This window comes from Microtus ochrogaster, chromosome 16 (assembly GCF_000317375.1).
Source record: "Microtus ochrogaster isolate Prairie Vole_2 chromosome 16, MicOch1.0, whole genome shotgun sequence".
NCBI classification, from domain to species: Eukaryota; Metazoa; Chordata; class Mammalia; order Rodentia; family Cricetidae; genus Microtus; species Microtus ochrogaster.
In genome coordinates, this window is record NC_022018.1 from 61359372 (window position 1) to 61374640 (window position 15269).

Here is a 15269-nt window from a genome sequence, read left to right on the forward strand (position 1 = left end):
GAAAGGAGTGAGATCCTGTCTAGCCATCTTTAGAAGACAGCAGTGGCTAGGATCACGCCAGAGCCAGCTACCCACAGGACAAGGGTTTGCTGTGTGCATACCTTTCCAGTTCCACTGTTCCTGATACTGTGTGAGTGGCTTGCCTGGACCCATGGGGACAGCTTTTGTCCCACCCTAATTTCAGAGAGCTGCTATTAAATATTCCAGCACTCTACCGCCACTGTGGGAGGAGTTTTAGTAGAGGCTAAGCAGGAAGAAAGACATCAATATTTGCTAACCACAGAGGACCTAGATGTGCCTGGGAACCTTGGGGCAACTTTATTTAAAAAGTGTGGTTGGCCCTCTTATTTATAGGAAAAGAACCAGAGTCTCCATGAGCCTGAGTGGCTTTGTAGGGTTCGAGTTAGGATCGCCTTACGTTTGTCCTGGGAGTGAGAGGTTCGGATCTGAAGAGAAAGAGCAGATTAGCAGGAGGGTGCAAGAGTTTCCTGGGGAAAGCCATTAGCAGGGGGGTGCTGGGGAGAGCCATTAGCAGGGGAGTGCTGGGGAGAGTCATTCTCAGGGGGGCTGGGGAGAGCCAGCCACTGAAGAGGACAGAGCCAAAGCCCAGGACAACAAGGTCAACCATCTTGGACAGGAAGAAGGGTCGGTAGAGTCACTAGAAAAATCCATCCGCTTATGTGCTATACGCAGCCCTGTAGGTGCAGGAAGACAGACACCAGCAGGAGCAGCCAGACCACACCCAGAGTTTCCTGTGGGCAGGAGAAGGTATGGGTTTGTGTGGAAGCATCACCAGTGTCAGATGGAGGTGGGAAGCCCTGAAGAGAGGCAGAGAGAGGAGGTGGGAACAGCACCAAACTCACAAGGGGAAGGCCCTGTTCTGTTTGCTCCTCTGTTCTTCCCTCTGCTCTCTGGGAATCTCAGCAGTCTGGCCCAGCATGGGCCAGCTGAGGAACAGCTGAGGGTAGAGAACTTCCTGGTCAGAGCCATTCTGTGTCCCGTGCTATGGGCGCTCGGCCTTCTTCCTTTATTGTTCGGGACTCTGCCTTGTGCCAGACTCGGCAGTGATCAACATTCATCCAGCATATTTTGTAATTTGGTTCTTTTGAGACAAAGTTTCTCTGTGTAGCTTTGGAGCCTGTCCTGGAACTCACTCTGTAAACCAGGCTGGCCTCAAACTCACAGAGATCCACCTGCCTCAGCCTCCCGAGTGCTGGGATTAGAGGTGTGTGCTAAACACCAGACATGCCTATGGTGCACATAAGTAAATGCAAACAAAACACTCATACACATAGAATAAAATAAATAAATCTTAGGGTTTATTTCTTAGAAAACTATCTGACCTGGGTGCCCTGAGTCTAGGTTATGCAATGTGTATGCTGTCTGTCTGGATGGAGGGGGCTGTAGCCATTTCCATCATAGATAGTACAGAAGAGGCTGGAGGAGCCGGCAGACTGGCCCGTCGCTCTCTTTGTGTAGGGTCCTTTGTGGTTTCTTGTTTTCCCTGTCTTTTCCTCCTCCCTGTACCTGAACGATTCCTTCTCTAGCTGTTTCAATCCCAATAACTCACTGGGCATCGCATTTTGAATGGGGAGAAGTGGAGGAGTGTGGCCAAGGGCATTGTGGAGCCTAGAGTGAGGGGCTGAATATATCTCTCAGCGCTCCACTGGGAGATGCAGCCGGGAGAGGCAGGCACCTCACTGACAAGGTTCACACTCTTTGTTGACTCCAGCTGTCCTCTGGAGTCCCAGGCTGGGTCAACAGCTCTCCAGTGATGATAGAGCATGGGATAGCCTCCCCACCCCCCAAGAAGTGGTTCCCAGTGTTTTCAATGCTTGTTAAAAGTGCCCAGTGGAAAACCATCACACAGCAGGTCAGTGGAGCCTAGCTGTGCAAGCAGACAGCTTCTGACATGGAGGCTGAGGATGTGAGGTGAGAAGCCTTCCTTCAGGATAAGGCCCACGTTCTCCAGCCTGTTTATACTGAATGGGTGTAGATTTATTATTCACTTGCATGTGTGTGGGGTCCCGGCCTGCTGAACAATACAGACTATAGCCGTTATGTGCATAATCACATTTAATCACAATGTTGTGAATTGTTAAACTTGATAAAGATTACCTTACAAGGACTCTTGTTAAACGTTCCCTGTTGTTTTCTGTTAACCACCCCTGTGGGGTTTTGGAGGAATTGTTCTTCTCTTTACTAGATAGAAAAGTTTTGAGTTGTTACCGTGAGCCTGGCACTGTGCTGTGGGTAGGGCAGCGTACAGTAGGCTCTACCTGCTGCCCTCAGTGGGTTTATTGTCTAGTGGGGTGGGGCCGTGACAGACTCAACAAATCTTCCGCTAGCCATGTACATTGTGGTCTTTCATAAGTTCATTCTTAGCAACTAAAATATTTCTTGAAGTTATTAGTAAATTGTTTTTTAATTGCATTTATAAATATGCACATATTCACTTATAAACAAATGTAGACCAAAGAAAATCCTTATGATACCATGTTGCAATCAATTTAAAATCAGTTGAAATACAGGTTAGGAATCTTCTGATTACTTCTCTAACATATAAGATGAATTATTCTTTGAGTCCTAGACAAAGCTGGGTGTAGCTCCCCATCCCTGAACAGAGAGTTAAAAATTCTAATTTGAAATGCCATCGAAATGTAAAGAAATGCTAGAGGCTGGAGTGATAACTCAAGTGAGTAAATGCTTGCTGAGCGTTCGTGAGGAGCCGAGTTCCCATCCCTGGCACCCATGTAAAAGCTGTGTGTGGCCACTAGCTTCTGTAACCCCGTGCTGTGGGATAGAGACAGGCAGATCCCAGGGCCTTGCTGGTCAGCCACTCTAGCCAAAATAGGGAGCTCTGAGCTCAGAGAGCAGCATCTTAAAAAATAAGGTGAGATGGGGCGGTGGTGGCGCACACCTTTAATCCCAGCACTCGGGAGGCAGAGGCAGGTGGATGTCTGTGAGTTCGAGGCCAGCCTGGTCAACAGAGTTGAGTTCCAGGACAGGCTCCAAAGCTGCACAGAGAAACCCTGTCTTGAAAAACTAAAATATAAATAAATAAATAGATGAATAAGTAAATGAATGAATAAACAAACAGACAGATGAATAATTAAATGAATAAGTAAATGAATGAATAAACAAACAGACAGATGAATAATTAAATGAATAAGTAAATGAATGAATAAATAAACTAAAATAAATAGGATAAGGGGATTATGAAGCTGAGGAAGGTATGCCCTCTGGCATCCACATAGGCCTACACCTATGTGGAGAGTGCACACACAGTATGCAGGTACCCCTATTCCTTTTTAATTCCCTACAGCCTCTCATTGCTCTGTCCCCACCTTTTGTGAATGTGGCACCTTAGTACCCATAGCTATTTATTTCATCACATTTTCCTGAAATTGTGCCTGTAAGTTGCCAGTCACCCATGAGAGGAGGAGCAGAAGACTCGGGAGGAGGATCTCCATTAACCCAGAAGACTCGGGAGGAGGATCTCCTTTAACCCTGAAGACTCGGGAGGAGGATCTCCATTAACCCTGGCTCCTGGCTCTCAGTGTTGCAGGGGGTGAGCTGTTTGACTTCTTGGCTGAGAAAGAATCCCTGACCGAAGAGGAAGCAACGGAATTTCTCAAGCAGATTCTCAGTGGTGTCTACTACCTACACTCGCTTCAGATCGCCCACTTTGACCTGAAGGTAACACACACTATGAGTGGAAGCCGGTGAAGCCGGTGGAAGCCGGTGAAGCCAGTGGATCCCTCTACCACTGGCCTTTGTGTCTTGTTGGCTAAGAGCAACTGAGGCTCCCGAGTAAAGATTTCCCCGACGTGGGTTTAACAGATGGAATTGTTTCTGTAAATCATTAGCATATGAGGTCTTCCTAGGGCTGGGGTGTCTAATATCTGTTTTGTGGGGTAGAGGCTTAAGATCAATGGTCACAGTCAGGAATCCCTGGGAAGGAGGCAGAGGGGCTTCCTAAGCAGATGCTTTGGCAATGGCTGCTCTTGGACACTGGGCTATTTTCGGCTGGGTTGGCTGGTGACTGGCACAGTTTTCATCCTCCTATGGCTGGACATTTGGTGGACAGTGTGTTTTCTCTTGATGCAAGCCCGGGGTCTGACCCTCCCCTTCACTGTCAAGCCAACCCAACCCCAAAATTTGCTGGTATAGCCAGTCTCTTACCCACTGGAGGCAGGGCTGTATGGGGGATGGGAAATGTGTGAGCTCCATTTCTAGCCGTTATGGAGTCTTAATCTTTTTTTTGGGGGGGGGGAGGACAGACAGCATAGGGACAAGAGGAAGGGACTGAGAGAGGGACTGGAGGTGACCACAGGCTGGCCTAGGCCATTGAGCTAGATCAAGACTGCAGAAGACCGACGTGTCCTGTAGTTTTCCCTATAGCAGGACCATCAAGGCCATGTCTGTGTCCCCAGGGCCCAACATCTGCTGGATGTCTTGTTTCTGACCTGGGGAGCTGGTAGTGCCCATAAATAAGTGTCCCCGGGCAGCTATCAGGACCAGAGGGTAGATGACAGACAGACACAGGATCTGCTTCCGTGGGAAAGGCTCCGAGTTCTGCTCTTTCTCCTCAAACTGTCAAGAAGGATGATGCCCTCGTCATCCTACCTTAATAACAGACATTTTCGATCTGCCTCCTGTTTCCTGCCTCCCTGTCCTTACCATGGGTTTTCAGGCCTCAAATTCTTGTCTCAGACCTCCTGGAAACCCTGAGCCTCAAACCTGTTATTATTCCCCAGTTCTCTTCTCATCTACATCTTCTTGGGGTTTTGTCTATTTTTTTTTTAAGCATGAAGAAGGACCATTTGACACCTTCACTCCTCTTTCTCGCTCCCTTTCAGCCGGAAAACATAATGCTTCTGGATAGAAACGTCTCCAAGCCTCGGATCAAGATCATCGACTTCGGCCTGGCCCATAAAATCGACTTTGGAAATGAATTCAAAAATATATTCGGGACACCAGAGTTCGTGGGTAAGTTTTCTTGGCCCTTAAGCTCACTTACATCTCATCCACATTCCGCTGGCAGAATCTCCCTGCTTTGGGGTTGTTTCCTGTCCGTGTTTCTGTTTGTCACATGAGGGTAGACTCTGTTGGCTTGCAGCCCTCCCAAGCTAATGAGTCTTTATTTTCTCGTAGCTCCAGAGATTGTCAACTATGAGCCCCTTGGTCTCGAGGCAGACATGTGGTAAGGAGAATGTCCTTGGTGTTGGTGTCTTTCTGATCTCTTTGGCTGTTCTCCTAACCTGGCTTTGTTTTTGGTTCTGTGTACAGGAGCATCGGGGTAATAACCTACATTCTGTAAGTATCGAGTCTACAACTCATGTATTCTTTCCTTGTCTCTGAGACCAGAAGTGTCAAACAGATAGATCATGTAGGCCCTTTTACCTCGTGCATGTTCTCCTTTAAGCATCTTCATTCCAAACCTTTAAAAGGGGGTTTATTTTAGGCTATTTGGGTTTATTCTTCCTCAATCAAAATGAATTGCCAGAGATTGTACCATAATCATGGTGAGGAATTCTAGCTGTCTATCTCCAAGAAAATAGGAAGAAGAGTTTTATTTTAAACTACATACTGGTTCAAATGACCGTGTGCAGGGGTGTGTTTGTGTGTGATGTAAATACCACATAGCATGTGTGTATCTGTTGTACTTGTTAGTGTGAGTGTACACAGGTTCGAATGATTGCTCTGCATGCCACTTTTTATTTTTGGAGATAGGGTTTCTTCATGAACCTTACGCTCATTGATTTGGTTATAGTGGCTAGCCAGCGAGCTTAAGGGATCTACTTCTCTGTCACCCATTGCTAGGGGTACAGTCACATGCCACTGTGCCTGGCTTTCTTTGTGGATTCTGGAGGTCCAAATGCAGCAGGCACTTTAACAGCGGAGCCATCTCTCTAGCCCCAGATGAACCTTTAGCAGGACGGCTTTGCATGAAGTCAGTACTTCTGTTCCTAGCCATGTGTGGTTGACTCTGAAGTGACTAATTCCGCATCAGGCTCTCCTCCTGTTTGGCGTTTCCCACAAGAGACTCAGAAGAAGCAGTGACTCCACATGAGTGGTCATTAATGTTCTCCTAATGCCCTGCTTTATTCTGAACAGCCTAAGTGGGGCCTCCCCATTTCTTGGAGACACCAAGCAAGAAACATTAGCGAACATATCTGCTGTCAACTACGAATTTGAAGAGGAATTCTTCCGTAATACCAGTGCCCTTGCCAAAGATTTCATCAGGAGACTGCTGGTCAAGGATCCAAAGTGAGTGTCCCCTCTTCCTGTACGGTGGGCGGAGCCTCGTGTGGCTGGGACTAGAAACAGGTGTTCTGTGTGTGGCCACCTTTTGTCAGACCCTCACTGTTCTACCTGCTAAAGGAAGAAGGCCCCAGAAGGAAGTGCTGCAGAAGGCGCATTTAGTCTGCCTGCTTGCTGGCCCCGTCCCTGCACAGAGGACGAGTCAGTAGCTAAGCTGGTGACCTGCAGGGTTGCTCTCGGGGTTTGTTTGTTTATAATGTGGGCCCCAAACTGCATTTTCCAGAGTGTCTGCTTGGTAGACTGGGCCAGCATGGAGATAACCTTAGCCCTGTCTCAATGTCATGAGAATTTTCTTCTTCTTCCTTTTTTCCCCAAAGGAAAAGGATGACAATCCAGGACAGTTTGCAGCACCCCTGGATTAAGGCGAGTTGCTTCTTACGTTTGGGGTTCTCATCATTCCTCAGGGATTGGTGTGAGCAGGTGTGGGTGGTGCTGGAGTGTGAACTGACTACTGGTCCCATAATTGTAAGACAGCGTGGTAGACAGCAGTGTGTCCCAGTGATTACAGAGGGAGAAAAATGATCTGTTCAGAGCAGGAAGAAGTCCCATCGGTTGAGCAGACGTGTTTGGTGCAACCTATGGAATTACAGTACAAGCAGCATTTTAAAGCTTGAATTGTTTTCTATCATATAGCTGTTTCAAATCTCAGGATCTTTTGAAAAATCTGAAGGTCTGTGGACGCCATACCCTCCTTCCACACAGCATTAGGGGAAGCTGTCCTTTCTTTGGACCCTTGACCCTGACACATGACGCTTTTACATTGCTGACCTATTGGCCCTTGGGCAAACAAAACTGAATTTGCTTCAGCCTGACATAAGAGGAACTGAGGTTGGCAAATGTGTAGCTTTCTGTCCTTGTGGCAGAGCGCATGGGAAAAGGTCTTTGTTCAGAAGGACAGGCTGGTTTGGATCAGTTTTAGAGTGGTGGACAGTGGGCATGGTCATTGAGGCCTCTAGCAAGATGGTTCATTACAGCAGAGAGAATGTGGTGGGTGGAGATGCTGACCACAGGGTAGCCAGGCAGGATGGCGGGGTGAAGGGGCGGGCAGTGGTCCTGGTAGGTTCCTTCAAGGATTCACCTTCTTTCCAGTGGCCTCCACCACTGCAAAGTTTCTTTCCTGCCCAGGAATTGCACAAGCTGGCCACTAAGCCGTTAGAATAAGAGGCATTGAGAACATTTAAGATCCAATCGGTAATAAAGGTATCTAGTAGTTGAAAACAAACCCATGGGCCTCATCAGTGGGGATTATGGAAGGCCTGGGCTCTAGCTCTCCCACACTTGGGTAGAGCCTGTGCCTACGTGTGTCTGCTGAGGAAGATGCAGTGAACTTGTCTGAGTGCCCATAGGATGGGCCAAATGCGCAGACCTCCAGGGTCCTTCCCAACTTGACATCACAGTTCAAACCTATCACAAAAGGCCTCTCCACGAATCTTGCCATTCCCAAACTGTCACTGTGGAAGACTGTCACTGAGTTTGGTTACAAGCTTGCCTTCTGTTCTAGATGTGCTTGCTATGTCTTATACAAAATACTGAGTCATTAAGAGTTAGCTGGCAGAGCCTAGTTCTTCCCTAGATGGTTTTCTTTTTTGGGAGGGTCTCAAGTGTGCCGGGCTAGCTTCAGTTTTGGATACAGGCAAGGATGACCGTGAATGTCTGACCCTTCTGCCTCCCCCTCCTGAGGGCTGAGACTGCAGGCATGAACCACCCTGCTTGGTTTATGAGGTGCCAGGAATCAGACCCAGAGCTTCTTGAATGCTAGGAAGTCTCTGCACCTGCTGAGCTGCATCCCAGCCTAGCTTCTGGATCTTGAATGCTGTTCTCCACTCTGTATGTTATTTTAGGATAGTGAGTATGTAAGCCTTTCAGAGTAGTGAGGGGTCTTAAAGCATTACCATTTAACCCGTTTCTGTAGTTAGCTTTCATTATTTTATTTTATTTTGAATTTTCATTTTAGCCTAAAGATACACAACAAGCTCTTAGTCGAAAAGCCTCAGCAGTAAACATGGAGAAATTCAAGAAATTTGCAGCTCGGAAGAAATGGAAAGTAAGACTCTACGATGCGGAGGCATCAAACTCTGTTTTTGTCTGTCTGTTTAGGGCTTACTCTTCTCATCCTGGGATCGGTAACTGCCTTTATTTAACAAGAGGCTGGTCTGCAAACTTCTGTGCTCTTATTAGTGACTTTCAAAGACAAGCACAAACCATATTTCAGGGCTATTTAGCTTATCCTTTGAAATGAAATTTTGCACGCTCTTTTTCTCAGATTATCCCCAAGGCAGATTTTGAAATCAGTACAATAAAGTTACAGTGAACGGTTTTCCAACTGTAACAAATCACATTCTAAATAAACCAGTTCTTCCTGGTGAGCAGCAAGGCCTGAAGCTTGGATCAGAAACCCTCCCCCCTCCTCGTGGGCTTGCAGGGGGACCCAGGATGGGGTATAAGCCCAGGCATTATGGCCTCTCCTTCTCCCCTGTGGTGCCTTCCCTGTGACCTAGGTGGGATGCTGGTTCAGGCATCTTTGAAGCAATCAAAATTCCAGGATCAGAAAGGTGATGGTGTGGCTTCCAGTGCCCAAGATTCGGTCAAATCTGGAGGGAGCAAGCCCCTGTCCTTCTCCCTGGCTGATCTAGTGCTGTCCCTCAGTTTTATACCTAGACTGCCAACAAGGCTTAGAGCTTATGTCTTGGTCTCTTTCCCCCTTCTTCCTCTTTTTCTCCCTCTCTCTTCTTCTTTCCTTCCCTCGTGTTTCTTCATTTCCCCATGGCTTCCTTCAGCCTTTGAGGATATGGAGGAGGTTGTACTGCAGACCAGTGCATCTGTCTCCCATCTGTACTTGCTAATAGTCACATGAATTCCTTTAGCTGACTTGGGCCCAGAGAGCTCGGAGCAAGGCCCTTGCATCCCATGCTGGACCCAGGAAGATCCCACAAAGGTTTTGTTGGGGTTTAGAAAACAAGGCACAGAGAGAGAGATGGGATATGAGGCACCCACTTCCGCAGGTCGTAGTGAATGCACAGAGTCTCTCTGTCTTGCTGTCTGAGCACATGACCTTTAGAATACTTCCTTAAGCAAATAGCCCAGCCTGCCATGGAGTGCCCACCCCTGGAGGCCTTTTGGCAGTGAACATGTTCTCAGTGCCTTCTTCCTAAGTTCTCTTTCCTCCGCCCCTTGACTTCTTACGTTTATTTTGTTTTTTAGCAATCTGTTCGCTTGATATCACTGTGCCAAAGATTGTCCCGGTCATTTTTGTCCAGAAGTAACATGAGCGTGGCCAGAAGCGACGATACTCTGGTAAGCAATCCTGTTTGCCTTGGCCAGCTTCTTTCACGCCCGTGTTTGGATGGTTTACACTGTTCTGTTTGTTCATCAGTACAGAAAGCCCACGTCATGGAAATAGCAGACTCACACTTACTCCTGAGGTGGGCTGACTCTGTGCCCTGTCCTGCTCTCTTCTTTGATTTTCATTTAGTTGACTTGGCCTTGTCTTAGCTGCCATCCCTACTGTTTCCAATACTCCTCCTCCCGTAAACACTTGTGTACACGGACATACCACATACACAAAGCATGCACGTGTGTGTACACACATGTGCACACACACATACACACACACACACACACGGAAGAGGATGACTAGTGGAAGAAGAACGAGCTTACACTAATTCTCATGAATGAGCATAGGAACTCTGCCACCAATCAGAGAATACAGAGTCACGGTGACACAAAAAGACAGAGAGCCTTCACTTCCTTCCCCCACCAACACCAAGGGTAGCACAGTGCTTGTCTTGTGGTAGACCAGAAGGCCATATTCACTTTGTTTATTGACGTTGTCTTGACTTTTTGCCCAAAGTCCTTGCGAATGGCACCACAATTTTCCCCATGTCTAAACTGAAACCCAATCACTGATGAGCTCTTCAGATACAGCCAGACATCTCTCACTAAAGTGAGACTTTCTCCGGCCACTCACACACTGGGGCTTTGTTCGCTGAAGTGAAGGGGACTCCAGGAAAGGCAGACACAATGGTTCTGTGGAAACCACCATGGCCTGTAACCCAATAGTCGGTGTTTCCTGGACAGAGCTAGGAACTCCTAGGGCGAAAATTATATGGCAGCAGACACCAGCTCTTCTTTTCTCCTGACGCTACGCTGTGCACTAGTGTCTACAACTGTAGAGTGAGATGAGAAGGAGTGTGTGGACACACACACACACACACTCACGCACACACGCACGCACGAAGGAAAGCCAGAGAGAAGGAAGTTATGAAGGCAGGCAAGGAAGACCACTTTGGAAGGACTTGAGGGTATTAGTGAAGCCAGGGAAAAATGGGAATGTGGGTCTGACTGGGGGATGCTGTAGTGGGGATGACTGAAGCTCATGAATCAGTGTTCTTAGCAGTCCTGCATCGTGTGAAAGCTAGGGTAGGAGCCCTAGGAGAGATCTCACCTGCTCTGTCTTCTGCCGACTGTGGGGGGCTGTAGGCTGTCTTCTGCTTACTTTGGGGAGCTATAGGTTGTCTTCTGCCGACTGTGGGGGGCTGTAGGATGTCTTCTGCCAACTGTGAGGGGCTGTAGGCTGTCTTCTGCTTACTGTGGGGGGCTGTAGGTTGTCTTCTGCCTACTGTAGGGGACTGTAGGCTGTCATCTGGCGACTGGAGGGCTGTAGGCTGTGTTCTGCTGATTGTGGGGGGCTGTAGGCTGACTGTGGGGGGCTGTAGGCTGTCTTCTGCTGATGACTGTGCAGGGCTGCAGGCTGTATGCATGCATGTGGGCACGCACAAACACCACACATACAGATGCATACATACGCACACACACGTGCATGCACACACATGCACATGCTCACACATGCATTTTTATTGAGCATTAAGAGGATTTTACCTTCCTATATTTCAGACCTAGAGAAAGAAGACATTCAAATGACAAAAAGAAAAATAGAAAAGAGAGAGAGAGAGAAAGAGAGAGAGAGAGAGAGAGAGAGAGAGAGAGAGAGAGAGAGAGAGAGAAGAGCAAAAAAGATAATTCTGTAACTGGAAAATTTAGCAAATGAGATTGTCTTCTTTAAAGAAACTATGGATTTCCTTGGTTCTATGGTTTTTCTCCTTCCTCATCTAGCAGGAGAGGCTGTCTCAGAGGAACCTCTCACAGTGTTTTCTGGTAACTCTGTTTTGACAGATTCCAAAGATAAACAGAGGGTCATCAGTCAGTACCCTTGTCCAAAATCAGAGCCTTAGAAACAGTTCATTCTTGGTTACAATGCAGGTGCTAAGCAGTAACTGGTAATGGTTAGCAGCACGAAAGGGCAGAAGTTCACCTCCCAGCTCCCTTTGTGACCGTGCATTGGGGATTAAGTGGCCGGCCCTTCTTCTTAGAATGCCCCTATGGCAAACAAACCAGGGTTCACCCGCTGTGTTGATGAGGATCCTGGCCAGTATGCGACTCTTTCCCTCCTCGTGTCTCTCAGGACGAGGAAGACTCCTTTGTGATGAAAGCCATCATCCATGCCATCAATGATGACAACGTCCCAGGCTTGCAACACCTTCTGGGCTCGCTGTCCAGCTATGACGTTAACCAGCCCAACAAGGTCCGTCTCTCTTCTGCGGAGCTGCCAGAGGCTTGCATCAAAGACTGTGCACCCAGAAGTCCAAGTTGGGAGGGACCCCGGTTGCTTCTCCAACTCCACCCTGCGAATGGAGCCTCCATTCTGTGGGGGAAATCCTTTCTGTCTAGAGTGATTTGAGTTGCAAATAAGGACGTTTTGTATTGAGGGCCTTCCTTTACACCCTGTTCCTGCACCCTTGAATCCTGCCTCTTTTACAAATGGTAGCACCATCCTTGAGTGTACATCTGAAAAAGGAGGTGCTTTTGGTCCTTTCCTTCCTGTTCCTCGATCTGGGGCAGGGTATGGACACAGCAGGCAGAGGATATTGGTGACTCCATGGGCTTTCCCCTTCCTACTTAACCTGAAAAACAGACAGTAGCTTCCTCTTCTCTTTCAGCACGGGACACCTCCGTTACTGATTGCTGCCGGCTGTGGGAATATCCAGATGCTTCAGTTACTCATCAAACGAGGCTCAAGGATCGATGTCCAGGATAAGGTCATAATTCTGTATTATTAAAAACAAATTCTTATCATGGGTTCCCTGCTGTCTTCCTAATCAGATGGGCAGTAAGTGGGAGAGCGTGTCTACTTTTGTGATTTCCTATATGGCGCTGCATAGCCTTGCGCAGGCTGACAAGTCCTGGGGAAAGGTGCTCACATTTCCCCCTGCAGGCTCTGCCTCTTTCTCATGCCTTATGCTTTGCAGATCACATTTACTCAGCAGTGTTACAAGTCATACCTGGAAAAGTGTTTACTGTGTAGTTAATGTAATCAGAAATTCATTAGCCTGTGTGTGCATCACGAATCTGGATATGGACACACATCCTAGTGTAAACAGCGTTTTAAAGGCAGACGTTATTCAGTGACAGCTGATGATCACCACCACGGAGCTCTCATCAGCTGCCATAAAAACTCTAGTTTGTCCCCGAGAGCCATGAGCTCCATTCCTGATCTGACCAAAGGCTGAGAGTGTGTGTGGGAGGGGGCAATAAATTGCAGAATGTGTTTCTTCTCACTGTTCTCTAGATGCTGAAGCATAACGACTGTTCCCATGGTGTTTCAGCTGTATCAGGTGTTAGGAGTAAGTCAGAGGTGATTAGGGTGCATTGGAGGATGTTCCGGTTCTGTGCAAGCTACATCATTTTGTAGAAGTGACTTGCACACCCATGAATTTTTTTCTTTTGGCACCTGTGTGGAGGATTTGATTGGAATCAGTCCCCTGTGGATACCGAGGGTACCGTTAGGAGATCTAGCTAGAGGTTGGTATTGAAAAGGCTTCAAAAAAGAAAAAAGAAAGTTTTGTTTTTACTTTGAAAAGTTGCAAAGATAACACAGAGACCCTCTTTCAGCTTCCCACTGAGCCTCCCCTGCTGTTAATGTGGTACATGACCATGGTATAATTACCAACGCCTTGAAACCGAGAAGAGGCTCTGCTGGGATTTGTTACCCCACAAGAAGGGAAGCCCTGCGATTCTAATGGGTGCACGGTCCAGGAGTTCTGGATGTGACTCTGCATTGCTCTCCCTGCAGGGAGGATCCAATGCCATCTACTGGGCCTCTCGGCATGGCCACGTGGATACTCTGAAATTTCTCAATGAGAACAAATGCCCTTTGGATGTTAAAGACAAGGTAAGACCGTGCATCTTAAGAGAAACAAGAGGAATTGGGCTGCATTGAGTGTTGGCCTGCTTGGTACACCAGAACCCAAAGATAAAGATTGAGGACCACATCCTCGAGCAGGGGATTTAAAGTTAAAGGCTTTGTTGTTGTTATTGTTGTTGTTCTTTTGACTGTGGCCTGGCCCAATATTTAAATCTGAGTTTCTACCTTAGATGCTTCTAACTATTGTTAGGCTTTTGGGGAAACAAAGTATTTAGGGTTGTATGTTAGAGCAAAGTTCACCTCCTGTCAGCAAGGAAGGAGGGAGACAGAGACAAAGAGACAGAGACATCCTCAATGTCTCCTTTATTGTAACCTAACTTCCATTAGCCTCCACCTCCTAAAGTTCCATCACTCAAAGCCTGGGGGACCAAAATTTTTGCACACAGCCTTCTATGAGTGACTAAGATCTGGACAGCAGCAAAGGAATCCACCACCGCAGTTTGCTGCCAGTTGACAGTAATGTTTTCTGTAGTTAGGGTAGCGTGACCCTGGCAGGTGCAGACACAAGCAAAGCATCATACGTTATATTTGTTATTCACAGAAATATACCAGGAGCAAATGGCTGTGTTCTCTAAAATCTCGGTGAATGCAATAAATGAGTCTCTGAGCACAAATAAGGCAATGAAAGGGAAAAGTAGTTAATAATTTAATTAGAAAGCTACACATTTAAATAATTGCAGAACGGTGAGCCTGACCTTAAAGGGGTTTGTGCATGTGTAGAAGAGTGGGGGAAGGGAGAGTCTTAGTTTCAAGTTGAGCCGCTGAAATTATCTGTCCATGAAGGAGGTAAAACATGGCGCTCACGGTAACAGGAACATAGTCTCTCCGAGTTGTTTTTAGTGACGAGATGAACCAGATCTGAGTGTGCAGCCCTTGCTGCCTAGGGGCCGCCTGACCCCAAGTCCTGCCCTTCATCTCTGCAGAGCAAATGGAAGGCATGGTCTCTTGAGCGGTTCTGAGTTCTGGTCTTCTTTTGCAGTCTGGAGAGACAGCCCTTCATGTGGCAGCCCGATACGGACACGCGGATGTGGTGCAGCTTCTCTGCAGCTTCGGTTCTAACCCTGACTTCCAGGACAAGGTAGGTCAGTTTCCTGCCATCCACCGCAGAGCACAGGTTCTCAGACAGCACCCTGCACCCAGCTCCCCGTCTAACTTCTTCATTCACCTGTTCTAATCCCCGGGACAGCCTGATATCAGTATCCTTGCTTTATAGGGACGGAAATCACACAGCAAGTTCCACAGCCCGCTCAAGCTGTCTGTGGTGGGACCAGGGATTGAACCCTGCCAAGTCTGGGTTTCAGAGTTCTGTTTGTAAGCACTTCTGTCTCACTTGTAGACAGATGTGTTTGATAACACTGATGGAAGTGCAAACCTTCCACCACCCCCACACATGCCCAAGCTTTGAGGCCAGTGCTTCCTAGACTAGTTACAGAGATGTCATCATGATAGCTACCTCACAGAATGCTCCCCTGAGCCATCCTGGAGTTAGGTACCTGGCAAAAATCAAAGCCCTGAAATTGCTGGGACCCCTGCTCAGAGGAGACCTTTCCTGCTAGTTTCAGAGACAGATAAAGAAGAGCAGCTTTGCCAGAAGGTATTCTGAGTTCACCCACGCAAAGGTCTCGCTCTTCAGGGACCTCTAATATGCTGAGAAAGCCAAGTTCACTTAGCACTCCTGCCG

General features: G+C 47.6%; 1 protein-coding gene across 1 annotated transcript in view; it reads left to right on the forward strand.

Annotated features, from left to right (window-relative positions):
* Positions 1 to 15269, forward strand: part of Dapk1 (death associated protein kinase 1) — a 155794-nt gene that overhangs the window by 107061 nt on the left and 33464 nt on the right. The window contains exons 4-15 of the mRNA XM_005355310.2: positions 3561 to 3699; positions 4863 to 4992; positions 5158 to 5206; positions 5293 to 5319; positions 6121 to 6273; positions 6645 to 6690; positions 8282 to 8371; positions 9529 to 9621; positions 11789 to 11908; positions 12324 to 12422; positions 13457 to 13555; positions 14568 to 14666. Of these exons, the coding sequence (XP_005355367.2) occupies positions 3561 to 3699; positions 4863 to 4992; positions 5158 to 5206; positions 5293 to 5319; positions 6121 to 6273; positions 6645 to 6690; positions 8282 to 8371; positions 9529 to 9621; positions 11789 to 11908; positions 12324 to 12422; positions 13457 to 13555; positions 14568 to 14666 (1144 nt within the window). The remainder of the gene's footprint in view (positions 1 to 3560; positions 3700 to 4862; positions 4993 to 5157; positions 5207 to 5292; positions 5320 to 6120; positions 6274 to 6644; positions 6691 to 8281; positions 8372 to 9528; positions 9622 to 11788; positions 11909 to 12323; positions 12423 to 13456; positions 13556 to 14567; positions 14667 to 15269) is intronic.